This window comes from Ursus arctos, unplaced genomic scaffold (assembly GCF_023065955.2).
Source record: "Ursus arctos isolate Adak ecotype North America unplaced genomic scaffold, UrsArc2.0 scaffold_8, whole genome shotgun sequence".
NCBI lineage: Eukaryota > Metazoa > Chordata > Mammalia > Carnivora > Ursidae > Ursus > Ursus arctos.
This window is the reverse complement of record NW_026623100.1, coordinates 77,169,607-77,189,664: the sequence shown is the minus strand read 5'-3', so window position 1 is coordinate 77,189,664 and position 20,058 is coordinate 77,169,607. Positions and strand designations below refer to the sequence as shown.

At 51.8% G+C, this 20,058-nt stretch overlaps 1 protein-coding gene and 1 long non-coding RNA gene across 2 annotated transcripts in view; one reads left to right on the top strand and one right to left on the bottom strand.

The window, feature by feature from the left end:
* GREB1 (growth regulating estrogen receptor binding 1) overlaps positions 1–20,058 on the top strand; it is a 127,214-nt gene that overhangs the window by 94,141 nt on the left and 13,015 nt on the right. Inside the window, exons 17-24 of the mRNA XM_026519051.4 lie at positions 460–596; positions 5,981–6,320; positions 8,247–8,362; positions 9,822–10,018; positions 11,303–11,392; positions 14,215–14,843; positions 16,988–17,090; positions 19,109–19,267. Of these exons, the coding sequence (XP_026374836.2) occupies positions 460–596; positions 5,981–6,320; positions 8,247–8,362; positions 9,822–10,018; positions 11,303–11,392; positions 14,215–14,843; positions 16,988–17,090; positions 19,109–19,267 (1,771 nt within the window). The remainder of the gene's footprint in view (positions 1–459; positions 597–5,980; positions 6,321–8,246; positions 8,363–9,821; positions 10,019–11,302; positions 11,393–14,214; positions 14,844–16,987; positions 17,091–19,108; positions 19,268–20,058) is intronic.
* Positions 10,434–17,263, bottom strand: LOC125283169 (uncharacterized). The gene is made up of 2 exons (XR_008958284.1): positions 17,009–17,263; positions 10,434–15,614 (listed from the first exon to the last, which is right to left on the bottom strand). It is a non-coding gene; the product is annotated as an uncharacterized LOC125283169 (long non-coding RNA).

Sequence of the window (20,058 nt, the reverse complement as noted above, 5' to 3'; positions counted from 1 at the left end):
GAAACATCTTGACTGATCTGGAGGCACCATCCTTTAAGTATGGAGTGTGCTGTGCTCGGGGTCTGCCGAGGGAAGTAACACATAAAACGTCTGCGGGACTGTAGAGGCAACACAACTTATTTTTATTTTTTAAAAAGATTTTATTTATTTGAGAGAGCGAGCATGTGGTTGTGCGTGCACACGGGCTGGGTGAGGGGCAGAGGGAGAGAGAGAGTGAGAATCTCCGGCTGCGACGCGATGAGCATGGAGGCTGACACAGAGCTCGATCTCGTGACCCTGAGATCATGACCTGAGCCGAGATCAAGAGTCAGACGCCCAACTGACTGAGCCACCCAGGCGCCCCAAGTCAGCACAATTTACATCAAGATGCCTGTGCCGGCCATCTACGTGCCTAGCACGTGACTCTCTCCATCCCCACAAGTACAGTGTTTGTGTGACTGATGTTCTTCTCTGTTTTAGGGGGTGGACTTATATCCTGAGAATAAGAAGTACTTTGGGCTGTCGGAGTTCATTGAGTCCACCCTTTCAGGACACAGCCTCCCTTTGCTCAGATACGACAGCTCCTTCGAGGCCATGGTCACCGCATTAGGAAAAAGGTACGCGTCTCTGTTGGAAGTCACTAAAATTGCTCAGGAGTCAAGTGTAAGCTGAAGTGTGTGCAGCCAGGGAGTTCCAGGGAGGGGGCACCTCCCTCCTTTCCCGGGGGACTCCGTCCCTCCACTAAAGGGATCCTGGTTTATTCCTTGCCCTGCCTATGGGGACAGTGATATCCGTCGTGCCCTTGTTCTAGAACAGTTTAGAGATGAGAATGAGCAGTAATATGTTGGAATGTGGGAGGGTGTGTTTGAGACACGGGGAAGCCAAGAAAATGGGAGGAGGTAAGACACCAAAAGATTGAAAGGAAATGATAGTGACGATCCTAGTTGGCGCCATCCTCTCATGTCCCATGTGTATCATCTGTCGGGGGCTTCTTTTGTGCTGTTCGCTGTTCCAAGAGCCTCGCCATCTCTCTTAGCCAGTTGCTGCTATTATCTCCATTTTGCAAGTAAACTGAGGCTCAGGGAGACCCCCATGACTTCCCTGGGCCACACATCTGGCCAGGGATAGAGCTGGCTGTGAGCCCAGCGTCAGCCGGATTCTACAGCTTGCCCTCCGATCTGTGCCAAAGCAGACCGCTGAGGCAGATTTTAATGGTGCCATTTCTCAGATGAAGAAACTGAGGCCCAGGGAGGTTAAGTGATTGCCAATATCCACCCAGTTCATAGGTCATAAAGCCAGGCCAAGTTTTACAGACTGGCTACTGCAAAACAGAATGAGTGGCTCTGCCCCCTTCCCTCATGGTGCCCCCTTCTCTCGTGCCAACAAAGGGGTTAAAGTAGAAGTGGGCTTCTCAAGCTGTGTTCCACACCGTACCGCTTGGGCTGGGTGCAAATAGCTCTTAGGCCAAAAGGGGTTCCGTGGTCAAATGTGTTTGAGAAACCTTACATTTAAGGTTTTCTTTTCCACAAGAGTTCTCGAGCCTTCTGTTGCCACGCGTGCTGTCAGTCCTGCGGAGGCGGCTAGAATGTGCGGCATCTCCGGAGTGTGTCGTGGGATCGGTGTTCCCCAGAATGCCCTTTGAGAAGCTCAGTCCCCTTCAGTGCTGGGATGCTGATGGACTTAGTCTGATCTCCACCTCCCACGTGGGCAGCTGAGCGCTCATACACTTGCTAAGGGAAGGAGCCCCTCCGCCGCTCGGCCCTGCTGTCCTCACGCAGCTCCTTCTGCTGGGTGCTTCGTGAGCTGACACTTTGGGCCCAGTGCTCTACGTTGATTGCCTAACACCTGCTCACAGCAGCACAGTGGCATAGGGACCATTATCTCCGTGTGGCAAAGGAAGGAACGAACATAGATTGGGTCCCCTGCCCTAGGTCATACGGGGGTTTGTAGTGAAGCCAGACCCAATCCTTGTCACTTGACTCCAAAACAGTAGAACCGCTAAGCCATACGGAGCAAGATCTCACGGCTAGAAGGCCAGACTGACCGCAGGACCATACATTCTGGCTTTACACCTAGTACAATGTGAGTTTTAAGCTTTGGCAAATCACTGAAACTGTCTGAACTTCCGTACCTTCACCTGTGAACAAATCTACTTTTCTGGTGGCTTCTTATGAGACTTTGATAAATGGGATGCCATGCAGACTCGGAAATAGTTGTGTGCTGAGAGCTCAGGCTGCAGAGTCACACTGCCTGGGTTCAAGTCCTGGGTCTGTCACTTAGCAGCTGGGAGACTTTAGGAACCTTTCTCAGTCGTTTGCGGGGAAAATGATGCCTACCACACAGGGATGTTATGATGATTTTTTTTTTATTATTTTATTTATTTATTCGACAGAGATAGAGACAGCCAGCGAGAGAGGGAACACAAGCAGGGGGAGTGGGAGAGGAAGAAGCAGGCTCATAGCGGAGGAGCCTGATGTGGGGCTCGATCCCATAACCCCGGGATCACGCCCTGAGCTGAAGGCAGACGCCTAACCGTTGTGCCACCCAGGCGCCCCGGGATGTTATGATGATTAAATGAATTAATACATACGAAACATGAAGAGCATGCCGGGCGCACATTACATGCTCATGGTAGCTGCAGCCAGCACTGTCACGGCTTTGTCCCCACCATCACCACTGTCACCATCACGGTCACCACCATCGCCACCATTGTCAGCACCAGCATCAGCACCGCTGTTACTGTCACATCCCATTATCACGATTGCTACCACCGTCACAACCGTTATCATCATCACCATCACTGCTGTCACTGCCATTATGACCAAGACCATCATCACCATCACTGTCACTACCATCCACACCACTGTCACCGTCACTGTCCCATCATCACCATCATGCTCCACCTCATCACTCTTGCCATGGCTGCCATTACCATCAGCACCATTACAGTCACCACGACTGCCACTGTCACCATCAGCCTTACCACTGCCCTCTTCCTTGCTCGCCTCTCTCCCCCTCTGCTAAACCAGAAGTGTTGTGCAGAGATTAAGATTTCCATTTCACTAAGTGAGAAGAGACTAGAAAACTCTGGAATGTTGAGTTATGGAGATCATAGGACTGCCTAGGTATCATTTAACCCATTCACCTCACCCCATCTTATAATTGTGGGAATTGAGGCCCAGAGAGGGAAGTCATTTGCCCAAGGTCACACATCCTGTTTGTGGCAACCTGGATTAGAGCCAGGTTTGATGTTCTTTCCACCATGCCTTGCTGCCTTTCCTAGGAATCCTCTCTCTGGAAATCTCTTTTGAAACAGGCAACTTGGACAGAAGGCACTAAAGGTAAGAACACATTGGTTACTGCCTCTTGCCACCGTGTGCATGGCTAGCCTGTTGATTTGCCCTGTGTGTACACAGACCCCAGCATAAGGCTGGGAAGTCTGCTTGCAAGACCACAAACTCAACCGGTACTTAAGAGATTTAGACATTTCGCAACTCCCATTTTCATTCCAGTATGTTTTCTGTGGAGCTTCCTTTCTATAGGGCCAACCACAAAGGCTTAGGGGCAGGCACATCCTACCTGTACCTACTGTTTCTGAGTCCATTTCTGTGTATTAATTGATTTTCTCCCTCCTTATTATGGGTTGTATTTCCTTCTTTACATATCTGGTAATTTTTGAGAGGATTCCAGACATTGTGAATTTCGCCTTGTTGGGGCTGGATATATTTGTATTCCTATAAATCATCTTCAGCTTTGTTCTGGGATATAATTAAGTTACTTGGAGACAGTTTGTTTATTTATTTATTTTTAAAGATTTTATTTATTTATTTGACAGAGATAGAGACAGCCAGCGAGAGAGGGAACACAAGCAGGGGGAGTGGGAGAGGAAGAAGCAGGCTCCCAGTGGAAGAGCCTGACGTGGGGCTCGATCCCAGAACGCCGGAATCACGCCCTGAGCCCAAGGCAGATGCTTAACGACTGAGCCACCCAGGCGCCCCACTTGGAGACAGTTTAATCCTTTCAGGTCTTGCTTTAAGCTCTGTTAGGCAGGACCAGAGAAGTATTTAGTCCAGGGCTACCTTTGCCCACTACTAAGACAAAACCCTCTAAAGATTCTATAATGTTCCATGAATTCTGAGGTCTTCCACGCTGGCGTTGGGAACAGGAACTGTTCTAAACCCTATGTGAGCTTGAGGCATGGTTCCCTTTAATTCTCTTGGATGGTTCTTTTCTTGGCCTTGAATAGTTTCCTCACCTAAATGCACTGATCACTAGGCTGACGACTTGGGGGACCCTCTGTAGCTCTCCTGCATTCTCTATTTGTGCAGCTTGTTCCTCTCTGGTACTTTCCCCTGTGAGCTCTTGCTAACTTGGTTTCCCTGGACTCCACTGCCTTTCCTCGAGTCAGGGAGACCACTGATGCTTTGTTTGGATTCCCCTTTCCTGAGCACATTCCAGAAACTTTTTCCAGTCAGAAGCTAGGGGCTCACCCAATTTGACTCCCATGTCTAAAGATCACTGTCTTCTACTTCCTGATGCCCAATGTCTTGAAACACTGTTGTTTCATATATTTGTCCAGCTTTTTGGTCATTTCAGATGGATAAATATGGTTCCTGTTCTGAGTCTGCTTGTCCTTTGAGCAGAGTTGAATGCAGGCACTTCCCACCACATCAGAGATGGGGAGAGCGTATGCTTCCTCCCAAATGACATCCTGCCCTTCTTCATCCCCCTTCATCCCACCTTGCTCGGGGTGACAAGGGCCACAGCAGGGGCAGCACTGTAGGGCAGGGGACACCATGCATTTTCTGCCCTGCTCTGTTCTTCTTGGGCACTATGTAGCCAGCGCACCAGGGGCAGGGCAAAGCAGTCCTTGGACCGCTGAGTCCCCTTTGGGTCAGAATCTGCACATCAGTCACGTCTTCCTGAGACAGCAGACACTTGGTAGTGGCAAGTTTGCCAAGCCAGCTCTCCAGTTTATAGAACCCATGACATAATTGAAATGCTAAGGACAAAGAATGAAGAAAAGGAAGAGAATAATAGACAAGAGAAGACCTCAGAACCTCTGTGGAAGGTGACTGCTTGTCCTGATAGAACTCTCAGGGTGGCATGGCCATGGTAAGGGTCTGATCTTTGTAGATCAAGAAACTTCTTTATCTTTGCTCCCAAAAGCCACTGTGTCGTGATACATTCCAGCGAAATAAACCCACAAGAGCATCGTGTGTAAAGCGGATGTCAATTCGTCTGTTCCTGCAGGGATGGGTTTTTCTGCTGGGGCTCTGGGTCTGTTTCTGATGTGAGAACCAGAAGAGCACTAGCAGGGCATGTGGTCCTGGCGGGGTCACCACTTTTGTGTGAAAAGACTTTTGGTAACAGTTTCTGAAGCCCAAGCTAGGATTCTTGGTTTGACTGAGTATGTTCTGATTTAGAATTCATCTGTCAAATCACATTCAGTTACGTTTCTGATGGTTCATTGTCCTTGAAACGAATGCAGCCATGTGCCTTCAGGACGGTCGCCCTCCATCTGGGCAACGTGATAGCCGCGCTTACGTGCTGATCGCTAGTGGTTCTATTTTCCGTGGGAACTGGGGGCAGATTACCTAACTGAAGGAGCTATAAATTAAGCTGATGATAGATGAAACAAGCATTGATTTTATTTATGTCTCGTTCGTTCATTGCACAAATCTTCGTTGAGCCGGTACTACGCGCCAGGTGCTGGAAAGCACAGAGAAACAGCAAACCCGTGCGCTTGTTTCCTAGCTGAAAGTGACAGAGCAGTTTGTGATTCGGCTTCTAAGGAAAGCTTCCCTTTCAGGTTAGAAACAAGTGGCTTCGAAAGGAAACACAACCTGGTTGCAAGCCGGGAGCGCGTCGCCGTGCCTACGTCGGCGGCTGTGTCGGGTCCCCTGTGTGCTGGGCGCAGGCCCTGCCCCGCCTCCCGGAGCGCTCCGGGCGTCCGCGGGGTGGCCGGCAGCCCGGTCACGGCTCCGTGTCTCTGTTGCAGGTTCCCCCGTCTGCACAGCGCGGTGATCAGGACCTTTGTTCTCGTGCAGCACTACGCGGCCGCCATGATGGCCGTGAGCGGCCTGTCGCAGATGAAGGACTACACGTCCGTGGAGACGCTGGAGATCACCCAGAACCTCATCAACGCGCCCAAACAGTGTCCCTGCGGCCACGGGCTCATGGTCCTGCTGCGGGTGCCCTGCTCGCCGCTGGCGGCCGTGGCCTACGAGCGGCTGGCCCATGTGCGGGCGCGCCTGGCCCTGGAGGAGCACTTTGAGATCATTCTGGGCAACCCCAGCTCTGGCATCACTGTCGGGAAGCACTTCGTGAAGCAGCTCAAGGTGGGCGCTGGGGGCAGGGACGGGAGGGGTGGAAGGTGCCTGGGAGAGTGGGGGGCGGGGTGGCCGAGGGGGGGAGGGGTGACGGGGTGGCGACAAACGCCTCAGGGTTGCTGTCTATCACGCCCCCTCCACGCGTGGCCACCCCTCTGGCCGCCTCTCTTGTCCTGGTCCCACCTGCAGTACCAAATTACTTATAAATATTGTCCCCCCCCCCCCAAATGCCTTGTCTTGCTCTTTTTTTTTCTTTAAGATTTTATTTATTTGAGAGAGAGCGAAAGAGAAAGAGAATGAGCGAGCATGAGTAAGGAGAGGGGCAGAGGGAGAAGCAGACTCCCCACTGAGCAGGGAGCCTGACGCGGGACTCGATTGCAGGACCCTGGGAGCATGACCTGAGCCAAAGACAGACACTTAAACGACTGAGCCACCCAGGTGCCCCCTGTCTTGCTCTTTTAAACTTCTGGGCTGCAGCATGCCTTTCCTTCTTCCTGGGAGTGCTTTTCTCTTCCTCCCTTATTTTATTTTTTTAATTTTTTTTTTATTATATTATGTTAGGCACCATACAGTACATCCCTAGTTTTTGCTGTAAAGTTCCATGATTCATTAGTTGAGTATACACCCAGTGCGCCATGCTTAAAAAGTTAAAAATTGAGCTACCCTATGATCCAGCAATTGCAGTACTGGGTATTTATCCCAAAGATACAGACATAGTGAAGAGAAGGGCCATATGCACCCCAATGTTCATAGCAGCATTGTCCACAATAGCTAAATCGTGGAAGGAGCCGAGATGCCCTTCAACAGATGACTGGATTAAGAAGTTGTGGTCCATCGGCACGGGAAGAGATAATGCTAAGTGAAATAAGCAGAGAAAGACAAATATCATATGATTTCTCTCATCTATGGAACATAAGAACTAGGATGATCGGTAGGGGAAGAAAGGGATAAAGAAAGGGGGGGTAATCAGAAGGGGGAATGAAACATGAGAGACTATGGACTATGAGAAACAAACTGAGGGCCTCAGAGGGGAGGGGGCAGAATGGGATAGACCGGTGATGGGAAGTAAGGAGGGCACGTATTGCATGGTGCACTGGGTGTTATATGCAACTAATGAATCATCGAACTTTACATCGGAAACCGGGGATGTACTGTATGGTGACTAACATAATATAATAAAAAATCATTAAAAAAAAAAAGTTGTGGTCCATATATACAATGGAATATTATTCAGCCATCAAAAAGAACGATTTCTCAACATTTGCTGCAACATGGACGGGACTGGAGGAGATAATGCTAAGTGAAGTCAAGCAGAGAAAGACAATTATCATATGGTTTCTCTCTTCCTCCTGTAATTAGCTTATCGGCCTGTAGAATTCAGCTCTGTGTCTTTCCCTCTTTCGGGAAGCTGCCCGTCCCTGCCACTGGGGCCTCCTCCACACCAGGGGCTGGCGTGGGGCTCCCTGCCTGTCCTCTGGCTCTTTCCCCAGGCGGTGGAGGGCAGGGACCGCCCCCCCCAGCCCTCAGCCCCGCCCCCAGACTAGCACAGTGCCTGGCCCCCAGCTTCTCACTGAACCCATGGAGAGGTGAGAGAAAACTCAGGAGGGTTACAAAGAATCCTGAGAGAAGAGTTGGGCAGAAACCTTGAGGGAGAGGCAGGGTTAAGAAAGCACAGAAAAACCTTAGAAGCCATTGAGGTTTTGCACTTCCTTCCCGGGGCTCAGGCAGCAGATACTCCGTGGACAGCTAGTACGTGCCAGCCAGTGTGGCTGGGAACCCAGCCGTGAAGCAGACGATGCGTTTATCTGTAGTGTGAAGAACTGTCCTTTTCATGGAATGCTTTCAGTCTGGAGGAGGACGCTGTAGATCTGTCAGAGCTGGGCTAGTCCGAAAGTAGGGAGTCTCGCCACCTTACTGCTTTTTAATTATCCGCAGATGTGGCAGAAAATTGAGGACGCGGAGTGGAGGCCTCAGACCTACCTGGAGCTGGAGGGCCTGCCGTGTATCTTGATCTTCAGTGGGATGGACCCTCACGGGGAATCCTTACCGAGGTGAGGGGAGGGGGCTGTGGCCCTGGGGGTTGTGGAAGAGCCAGCTGCCTGTGCCTGCAGCTCTGGTGGTCAGGCCAGGCTTCTAGTGCCCGATGGCAGGCGGAGTCTTCACATTCAGAGTTGTCACAGATTTGCGTATTTATCATGACAGTTTTCCAGCCTGTGGCAGTGAGACGTGTCTGAGGTCTAGGCAGCCTTTCCCAATTCTCAGGCCCCATTTGGGCTCACGGAGGGTGGGATGGCTGTGGCTGGGCCCCGCGAGTGGAGGTCAGTTTCTCCCGTGAGGATCACCATGTGCGTTGGGAATGGCTGTTCCATTTAGGAAAGTATCCAATCTTCTTGGGGCTCAAGGCTCCATTTCTCCTGGGGTCTCACTGCTGGGATTGCAGGGCCCTCCCGGTGTAGGCAGTGTTCTGGGAAGCGGGGAGGCAGCTGACGGCACTTAGGAAGAGCCGGTTTCCACACACACAGCTGACTGTCTCGAAGGCTGTGTTCCATTGGAGCCCACAGCCATGGAGACGTCATCTGCAAGCCTGCTCAGTGGCTCCTGGGGTCTCTAGGCAGTCACACGGATAGGTAGACACTCAGGACTGAAGGTCACTAGGTCTCCAGTAAGACTGGATGGGTGGCAACAGGTTAGCTCCTAAAGATTTACTCAATACCGTGGAGAAGAGCCAGAGCCATGCACATCTTTCCTCGTATAACAAACAGTAAGAGCTGAAATTTACTGAGTTCCTGTCGTGTGCTGGCATTGTACTAGATTCTTCTCAGGTGCTGTATTTCATTTTACTCTCACCATAATCCCGGGGGAAAGTAATATTGCAGTGGTCCCCCTTGATCAGTGAAGAAATGGGACTTACAGAGATTAAGCCTGGTGGACCATGGATTCCAGGCTGCCCAGCTCCAAAGCTGGGGTTCCTTCCCCTGGGCCACCCCACATTTACACAAGGGCTATTGCACGCGGCATCCTTGGCTGGGTAAAGGTGACGTGATTGTTGTGCTATCCCTAGCTTCTAGCACAGTCCTGGCCCATTATAAGTGCTGATTGAATAATTAAAATATTAAATGCACATAGTCCTCAAACAGTGCACTTAGATGGCTATTAATATTAATTCTCATCTTTTGGATGAAAATCTGAGCCTGCAAGAGGTTGCCCAGCTTGTGGAAGTTTCCGGCCTTAGGAAGTGGCAGAGCTGGGGTTCAAGCCTGCTCTTCTTCTGGGCTGGAAACGCTTTCATGCAGGACAGGGCTGAATCCACAGCAGGTGCCCCAGAGACTTACTCTTAAACCGACCTGGTTGCCAAGGGCTCACCGTGATGCAGTCTGCTTTTCTGCTTGCACAAGTCCTAGGACCCGAAAGAGGCAGCAGGGGGCTGCTCCCGATCACCATTCCCCTGGCGCTGGGAGTGGTGTTTCTGTTGCAGAGAACACTGAATAGAAACCTTCTTTTTCCCTCCAGGTCTCTGAGGTACTGCGACCTGCGTCTGATAAACTCCTCCTGCTTGGTGAGAACAGCGCTGGAGCAGGAGCTGGGCCTGGCTGCTTACTTTGTGAGCAATGAGGTTCCCTTGGAGAAGGGGGCCCGGCACGAGCCCTTGGAGAGCGATGCGGAAAAGCTGAGTAGCACGGACGAGGATGAGGAGTTGGTGACGGAAGGTGAGGGCTGGCAGGTCTGCCTTGCCTTCTCATCGTGGGGGCAGCCGGCACTTCTGCAGACAGCGGGGGCCCTGGAGCCTGTCTCATGGTCAGCAGCTCCGATGAGCGCTGTCTAGATACGTCTTTGCAGGAAATGGCACATCCCTTGTTGCATGCAGAGTTTGCTTCCCGCCCCACCCCGCGTTTTTGGTGATATGAGAAAATGGAAATCCCGATGCGTTCTTCCTAGCTCTAGAGTTCTTAGAGAATAGGAAGGAAAATCGTGATTTCTCAGGACTCTGTTTCCTGCTCTGTTTGACTTGTTGGTGGCATTACCTCCCGGTGTAAGCTTTGCTCGTTTATTTCCTCTGTGTGAATCAACAGGATGGGTTTATTATGGAGATTAATGAGAAAAGGCCAGTTTCACTCAAAGATATGAAAATCCAACACGATATTTTAATAGGACACACATATCAGAGCAATGCAAGCATCTGACTGTTGTCAGTGGTGCAGCAAGAAAAAAGACAAAGCTGTTTATACAAACATGTGAAGCATTTGTGGGGTGTGGTGTAGGGTCGGAAGTCCCGGTTTCTCTTCCCTCCACGTCTGCTGGCTGTGTGACTTGGGACACGTCGTGCTTCCTTTACTGGCCTCAGATTGCTCGTCTGTAAGAGACTAAAGGCCCCCTGGACAGACTCTGCTGGTGCCGGAGTGACCTTGCATGAACTGACCGTGACCCTGACTTTAAGATGCCTCAATCCCCCTGTTGCCCGTGGGGTGAACCCGCACTCCTGGCGTCTTACTACCTCTCTAGTCTCACCGTTCCTTCTTCTCACACTGTACCCCATGCTGTTGGTCACACTCAGCTCATAGGCTTCCCTGGCTGTGCTCTTGTCACTCTGGGCCACACAGAGGCTTTCCTGTGGCTTTGAGCTTCCCCTCCTCTGTGCTTCACCTGGAAACCCCTGCTGGCCCTTCAGGGCTCAGGTCAGGTCACTCCTTCCAGAAATGCTGTCTCCCTGTGCTGGACGGGAGCCTGGCCCTCGGGCTCCTGGGTCTCTCTCTGACTCCTTACACCTGTAGCTGCGGCTCATGAAGGGTAGTCCTCATGAGCCGTGAGCACCCCCTTCTGTCTCCTCGGGGCTCTGTCAGGGGCGGGTGCGTGCAGGATGGCGGCTGGGTGGATGGATGCATGGGTACGTGGATGGATGCTAGGTGTGAACACACTTGGCAAACTCTGAAGTGCCGGGCGAACATACGAGGTGATGATTATGAGGCATTTTCAGCGTGTGTGTCTTGAAACAGGCTCCACCTCGGAGAAGAGGAGCCCCGTGAAGAGGGCGAGGTCCCGCTCCCACGATTCGGCGTCTTCACCCCTTTCCTCTAAAACGTCCAGTAAGTCTCCAGGTGGGAAAGAGTGCACATCCGATGTTTCTTTTGAGATTTCAGAGAATTGAAAAAGAGATCTTTATTTTCTCCTAGAACTGAAAAGAGAAGGGAATCTTTGAAGAACTGAACTTTCTTAGGGAGTAATTGTGTTTCTGGATTGGGGTCTGGGACGTGAGGGGTTTGGGCAGGACCTCGGAGTTCCTGGGAGAAGATCATGGACTCCTCTCTCCGCCTCAGTGGCCTTTGCTGGGTGGTGTCCCCTTGCTGCTATCCATGCAGCTGTTGGTTTAAGGAATCAGTGTGCCCTCGGGGAGGAGAGGGGCTGGGATGAGGTGTTCTTGTTGAGTCTAAAGGCAGAGAGAAGCGGGCACGGATTTCCCTGGGGGAAAAGCAACAAAAGGCAGTAGGTGTTTCCTGAGCCTCAGACCCAGACCGCAGAGAAATGTGGGTAAAATGCCCAGTCTTTGCCTAAGGGATGCTTGGTGTCTGGGAGCAGTTAGGACTGGCCCACAGGAAACAGTATCGCCTGTCTTCCTGTTGCAGCCATTACCGAGAACCCACTTTGTATCTGAGTCAGGGCAGAAAGGCAGGTTAGACACAGACGCGCTCTCAGGGAGTTCGTGGTTCCCCATCAGCCACGTGATACTGCGATAGGGGCCACGTTACCGTTTATGCACAGTCACACACATGAAGTGGGACAGTTACGTGTATGAAGAGGTAATTTTGCCTCAGGTGGGGCAGATTTAGGGGTAAGGTGCGGTCCCTGCAGGTTTCAGAGAGCAGCTGGCCAGAGGAGAAGATAACTCAGGCGGGAGGAGGCTCAGGCTTCAGAGGCGCGTGTGGCGCTTGGGCACAGGGAGTGGTCTCGTGGACTGCAGCTCCGTGTGGGTGGGCACCTGGCTGTGGAGGTCGGGGCACCCCAGGGGATTTGGTTTCCTGTCTTCTGCCCCCTCCTCACGCGGCCCGTGGGTGACAATGGGCCAGGTCGAGGGGGTCTCCCTCACAGTTGTGCACAGAGGGAGTCAGAACAGGGCCTCTTTCACATCGGCCAGCAGCCGTGTGGCACAAGGGAGACCTAGGCCTTGGCTTGGTTCAGTCAGCAAGGCCAAGTGCTGTAGCTTCTGGTGTCCTCTGCCCCAGACAACATAGGGAGCTGGCAAATGGGCGGGTGAATGAATCTGTGCTATTCTGGATAGAGAGGAATGGTGCTTTGTTCTTCCCCAGTCCTGGTGGGACTGCTTTCTAGAAGGTTCTGGGAACATAACCAGTCCATGCAGTGTCTTCAGGAGTAGAATGTCAAGGTTAAGAGCCAGGCTCTCTCCTTCTGGAGTTCTTCAATTAGGTGAGGTGACTTTCTTAGGACTCCTCAGAAGGTCCTGAGATCTTTAAGGGTCTCTGACAAGATGCTTCTCATGGCCTTGGCTGCCATACATTTCAGAGATGAGGGAATGGAGGCCCAGGGAGGTGAGACTTGGCCACAGCCACCCAAGTCAGGGTGGGGACCTGGGTGAGGCTGATTCTCATCTTTATAGGCTGACAATTCCCCTGGATTCAACTGGGGACAGACCAATTGAGGTCTGGGATGGACGGAGAGAAACGTCGGTGTGGGTGTCTGTCCTCGGGGTCCTACCAGGCTGGCCCTCACAACCCAGGGAAGCGGATGAAGACATCAGGATTCCCTTGATCTACTTTTGGAATCTCGTGCCTGTCTGATGTCCTTTAGGCCCATCTGTCCCCCTTGTCCCAGGCCAGTGCCCGGGCCCCTCACAGCCTCCCCGTATCTGCTCTTCCGGCTCCGCATCGGTTCAAGTGCCTTGCCCGAGGGCGAGGTATCTCAGCAGGAGCCTTCAGCGGAGGGGGACTGGCCGGTGCTGGGACAGTCTCCTTCTGTGAGCCGTCTGGAAGGGTGCTAGATGCAGGCCGTGGAGCTGAGTGGTAGGGCCCTTGCTGGGGAGGTCGGATCCAGAGGGGACGGTGCCTGAACAGCGGGGTGCATCGGGTGCAGGCTGAGCCAGGTGCTGCAGGGTGGCAGGAAGGCCTGAGGAGAGCAGTACATCACTATCAGGCCTCCCTGGGTCTGTCTTCTCTCCACACCGTCTCCTGGGAAAGGACAGAGCTAAGACAACGATGCGGTATCCTGTCTGCCCTGCTTTCTGCGGGGCCTGAGGTGTGCAGGGCCGCCGTGAGCTGGCCCGCAAGCCCTGGTGCATATGGCTGGGATGTTATAAGAGAGCTGCCCGGTGTGACCCCGCTCACCAAGGTCTCAATGTGGTGCACATGGGGGAGGGGCAGAAGAGAGTCCCTGTTGGGATGTGTGCTGCATTTCCTTTCCCGATCCTTCTAAAAGCTAGGTAATTCTAGTGTTTGGTTAAAGCCTACAGAGTCCTGCGAGTCTCGCTGGCGGTTTGAACTAGAAGCCGCCACTGCACGGGTGCAGAGGCGAGACGCGAGCTCCATGAGGGGCAGAAGGGAGAGGCGCTCCTGGGGGGGACCTGCGTGGGGGCATGCGTGGAGCTTGAGCACTGAAGGCAGGGTGTTGTGGAACAGACTGGGTCGGGGGGTTGCAACGGAGAGACTGTTGAGGCCGTGTGCAAGGTGCTGGGGTGGCTGTGGGGTGAAGTCACTCCAAGTGATGCCGGCTCTCTCTTCAGCAAGCCTTGGCTTTGTCACAAGACAAGAGGGTTTCTGTTTATCCAGAGGGGGGATTTCGTTCATGAAAGTTCCCAGTGATTGTCAAGGACAGGTAGTTTGTGTCAGTGGAACAGGGACGGTGGGTGGTTTGGCGAGGGTCCTTCCTGGGACATGACTGACAGGTGCACCCTCCCCAGGCTCGGCGCTGTGCGGTGAGTCCTCGGCTCAGCCCGGGGCACCCTCGCAGGGGGAGAGGGCCAGATCGCCACAGCCCTGCGGCCCCTCGGAGGAGGGCAGGGCCCCCGGGGAGAGACAGAGGCCCCAAGCGAGTCGGGGGCCACCGTCGGTCATCAGCAGGCACAGCCCTGGGCTGGCCCCCCAGCCGGACTCTGGCCTAAGAGCCAGCCAGAGGAGCGTCCAGGTGTCGGTCACCCCGTCGTCCTCCCAGCTGTCCTCCTCGGGCTCCTCCTCCTCGTCCGTGGCCCCCGCGGCCGGCACGCTTGTCCTGCAGGCCTCCCAGTGCTCCATGACCAAGGCCTGCCGGCAGCCCCCCATCGTCTTCCTGCCCAAGCTGGTGTACGACATGGTCACGGCCACCGACAGCAGCGGCCTGCCCAAGGCCACCTCGCTCCTGCCCTCGCACTCGGTCATGTGGGCCAGCTCCTTCCGCCCCCTGCTCAGCAAGACGATGACGTCCACGGAGCAGTCCCTCTACTACCGGCAGTGGACGGTGCCACGGCCCAGCCACATGGACTACGGCAACCGCGCCGAGGGCCGCGTGGACAGCTTCCACCCGCGCAGGCTGTTGCTCAGCGGGCCCCCGCAGGTGGGTGCTGCCCCGGTGGGGCCTGGCTGCGTGGGTTTCTCGTGTTCACACCGGGGGTCAGAGGTCGGGACCTGCTTGCTGCCCACGGCTGGCTGACTTCCAGGCTCGGACCTCAGGTTCTTGCCTGGGTGATGTGGGGGCGGAGAGTGTCTCTGTGGGTGCTTCTCCTTCAGACCCTAACTCTGCTCTGCCCACATTAGTTCATTTGGTCCCCATGGCCAGTCTGTGCCAGTTAGACCCCGCCCCGCCCGCCCTGGGTTCTGCACTGGAAGGTTTTGGTGAAACGTAAGGGGGAGGCAGGAGGCCTGTCCCTATCCCAACCTCTCACTGCGCTCTGTTTTCCTAACACCGGAAGACCGTTGCGGTTGTCCAAATGGCAGACATCTGCCAAGTGTTGGGACCCTGTGATGATGACCGTGTCACATCTTGGAAAGGGCTTTGTCAGAACAGTGCAGAGGTGGGAGGTGGGCTCTGGAGTGGGCACGAATTCTGCCTCAGACAACACCTGGCACCCTGGGCAGGGTCCAGCCTTCCCCGTGCCTCAGTGTCCTCTCTGAGAATGAGGAAAAGAGTCGCACTTGAGTCAGAGACGTGAGCGTTAAATGAGAGAATAACCGCAGGGCACCTGGAGTACAGCCTGACCACAGAGAGCATGTGGGGTTAGTGACTTCTGTCTTCACGCCCATCAGTACCGTCCTGCCCCATTTCAAGGTGTGCCGCCTTCGGACTCAGCCTGTTCATTTCGTTAAGTCTGCTCTAAGAAATACAAACCTGCAAAAATAGGTATAAGAATGCTCATTTTAGAAGTGTTTATGATACTAAGAAACCAAACTGGAAGCATCTGAAGTTCCATTGGTCGAGGCTGGTTGAATAAATTTGGGCACAAGCGTATCACACAGTTCAGCCATAGGAAGTTGGAGAGAGATCTCTATACCGACGTTGAAAGTTCTCGAAGGTTTTAAATTGAAAAAATTGAAATAGAAACAATCAAGTTACAGAGTAATATATACACGGTGTAACATCAATTAGGAAAATAAGTATCAGTGTGTATGTATACGTGTCTGTGTGTGAAAAACCAAAAAATCCCTGGCGGGATTGCCACTGAAGAGGACGTGGGCTTTGTAAACACTCGTCTTCATTGTCACTGTGTTTCTTGAATGTTTGAGGGAGCATATGTTACCTTTTATAAAGTTGAAAAAGGGGATCCTGGTTTCTCCATACTGTCATGTTATGGGATGTTACTGTAAAAACTTTCACCCATTTGATATATAAAAAAAAATAGTATATTATAGGCTAGGACACCATGAGTCTTAGTTCACTTTGGTCACAGGTGTTAAATGGGCAATAGCAATCAAATTATGCAAGATTCTTTTTTTTCTTTTTTTTTTTTTTTGAGAGAGAGAGTGAGAAAGAGAGAGCATGTGACAGGGAGGGGCAGAGGGAGAGGTGGAGAGCACATCTCAAGCAGGCTTCATGCCCAGCACAGGGCCTGATGTGGACCTTGATCTCTTGACCCTGAGATTATGACCTAAACCGAAATCCAGAGTTGGACGCTTCACCGAATGAGCCATCCAGGAGCCCCTGTACAAGGTTCTTTTGAGACATTATTATGCTTTATATGGGCAGTTCATTTTTTTGAGGCAACCTTTCTTCAATTTGTGATTAAAGTCCTGTTTCTGACAGCTTGGAAAATGTGGTTAGGTGTCTGCCTTCGACTCAGGTCATGACCCTGGGGTGTTGGGATCAAGTCCCACATTATGCTCCTTGCTCAGCGGGGAGCCTGCTTCTCCCGTTCCCTCTGCCTCTTGCTCTCCCTGCTTGTTCTTTCCCTCTCCCTCCCTCTCTCTCTGGCAAATAAATAAATAAAATTAAAAAAAAAATACAAAACATGAAAGTCGAGATGCAGTGCCATGATTTATAAGCAGGCGGCCCTGCTGCTCACGGGAGCCCCTCTGTGGTCTGCCATGCTTCTTTACGTCACATGTCCCATCACATGGCTCTGCACCCCCCCCCCCCCCCCCCGGCCGGCTCTTGCTTTAATGAGGTGGGGTATTTGCAAGAGATAGGACAGGAAGCAGGTCTGGTGCTCCAGCCAGTGCTCGCACATAGACAGAGTGTTGACTCCGATTTTAATGTCTTCACAGATTGGGAAGACAGGTGCCTACCTGCAGTTCCTCAGTATTTTGTCCAGAATGCTCATCCGACTGACGGAAGTGGACGTTTATGATGAAGAAGAGATCAATCTCCGTGAGTTATGCGTTGGTGACACGTGGGCGTGGAATCCTCTTTAATCCGTTTCCCCGATGACTTTGTGTCTTTTGCCCTCTAGTGGAATTCTCAGATCAGTGATCCCACTCATCCCAGGGGCCTTGAGGGCTGTGTTTCTCTCTCCCTTGTTTGCCGTCGTTTTGCTCAATATCAGAAGAGCGCCTGGGAGGCCTTCGTGGAGATACAATTACTCCACTAAAAATAACCGCGGTTTACTGCGCGTCTTCCAAGCGTCCAGCACTGTGCTGGATACTTTACATAAATTGCCATATTTAACTTTCTGCACATCCCAATGAGAATAATTGCTTATTTCCTGATCAGGAACATGGTCAGGGGCCCGGCTGGGAGACGGCAGAGCAAAACCGGATTTGATGGCCGCTTCTAGAAAGCAGGGCTGGCTAGCTGGGGAGGTTCCCACTCAGGCAGCTGAGCGCGTAGGTCTGTATCTTAGGGCAAAATGGACGTGTATGTGGGGAAAAGCCATTCCTCATTCAGGGAACAGAACTCGCCCTGACTGAGGTACGACTCTCTCTGAACATCTGTTTTGTGCTCCACAACCGCCTCATACGTTCTTCCAGTGGCTCATCTACTTGGTCTGGTTACTGAACCTGTTGCTTTGGAATTAAAATTTGTGTGAGGGGTCCTGTGTTGCAAAGAAAGGGAACCAGTACATTGCACTGGCATCCAAATAGCACTTGTTTTTAAAAATTTTTATTGTATACATGTAAAGTGTACAACTTGATCTGATATATGTGTCATACATTGTGAAATCACCACTACGATCCAGCTAATTGGTATGTTCGTAGTTCCCATGTTCATTGCAGTGTTATTCACCGTAGGCAAGATGCACAAATAACGGTATGTTGTCCGTTGATGGATAAATGTCCATCCGCAGATGGATGGATAAAGAAAAGCGTGGTCTGTGCGCACAATGGGATATCATTCAGCCTTAAAAGAGAAGAAAGTCCTGCCATTTGCAAACACTTCTTTAGATGGTCTTGACTGTGTTTGAGTTTTGACTTGGAGAAAATTCGGAACCAAGGAAGCCCCTCCATCCCTTAGTCTTTCCTTTGAAGGATAGAGGAGGGAGGCTCTTTGTCCAAGCTCTGAGTGTTCACACCTCCCCCCTCACAGTTTGGAACTGAATTTCAGATGAAAATCAGCAGACCTGCTGAGTTTCCGTGTCCTCACTTTCTTGGCTATCCCAATAACAAAGACAGGATTTGAACCCAGTTTGTTAAACTTCAAAGCCCAATTTCTCAGAAACTCTCTTATTGCCTTGGTTTGCTCTTTGGTAAAGCATGGATAATTGCTATTTTATGGGGTGTCGTGAAGACTAATGTGATATGAAGCACTGAGCACATACCATGGATATAAAAATCAGTATGTTATGTAATTTGAGTTGGACCGTCTAGCTTTTTTTACTTTCTTAGCCAACAAGCATTGAGTGAGCATCATAAATATAACACCAGTTATGATGTAAGATGTAAGACAGAATTTCGGCCATGAGTGGTGTTGGCATTCAGAAGGGAGAAACCAACGGGCTTGAACACTTAGGCTTTCTAGAGGTTTAGTGATAGGAGTTGGCCTTATTGGCTGCGTAGGTTTAGGTGTCAGACAAGAATGAGAACTATGTTAGGTTCCATTGGCGGTGGGAACCAGTGTGCTACATATAGGGGGGTGGGACCGGGGGGAAGCACAGAGCAAGCAGTAGGTATATTGGAAGTCCGCGTGGGAACCAGAAATGCAAACCCCCCCCCACAGGGAACATGGCACAGGCCATAGATAAGAGGTAGACCCGAAGGCACCTCTTGCTTCTTTAGAACAATCCTGAAGATGTGATATGTTCCAGGAGCCTTCGAGACACAGTAGCATTCTCTGGTAACCCGTGGACTCAGCGACCGTTCTACCGCAAGCATCGCCCTTGTACACATTTAAAAATCAGTCATTCTCACTTCCTAGTTTGTCACCTGTCTGTGTTTCTACCGATCTTACAGGTCTCAGAGAGGAATCAGATTGGCATTACCTCCAGCTCAGCGACCCCTGGCCAGACCTGGAGCTGTTCAAAAAGTTGCCTTTCGACTACATTATTCATGACCCGAAGTACGAAGACGCCAGTCTGATTTGTTCCCATCTTCAGAGCATAAAGAGCGAAGGTCAGCCTTAGAAACATCTTGCGCCACCTTCCTCCAGAGTATGTAGGAAGAGCCTCTTAGAGGGCTGCGCCGCACTGTGCTGACGATGAGCTCAGTTGTCTGGTGGTGGGAAAGAACCAGCGGTGCCTGGGAGAGAACTGAGGCTCCTGCCTCAGTGGACAGGAAGGGCTCTTCCTGAGAAGTCAAGCTGGCGGCTCCATGCGTGCGGACAGGGATGAGCGTGCCCCTGGGGTGTGTCGTGGCCAGAATATCTTCAAGGTTCTGGCTAGTAGGGGGTATGAGACACGGACGTTAATGTACGAATGAAAGGCACATATTTCCCTCTCTACCCTCAGTGTCTTGTTTCCCCTTCTCCTTCAGGGACCACGGACTTTCAAGGTATTAGGACCCCGCAGGGCATCAGGGTCACCGGCAGGAGACGTCGGATATGAGTGGGCTAGTGTGATTTTAAGCACAGACTGGGAAAGTTGGATGAGTGGAAAGGGAAGGATACTCACCAGACTCACTGTCAAACCACGAATTCTGTCTTCTATCTGAAGCATTTTCACTGACCATTCCTTTGCACAGACTGGTCTCTAACCCAGGTTTAGGGTTAAAATCTTAATCTTGCTAAGTCATTTGGCAAACCAGAGGCGATTCCTCTGCAATACGACACATGCGTATGAAGTTGGCAGTCCATTTGCGTCGTCCTGGAGTGAATCCGTGAATCTGTGTTTATGTTTGTCGGTCCGTTTAGTAAGGCCCCTTGTGAACACAGTCTGTTAGTTTCTCCCGCTCAGTCTCTGCTGTTT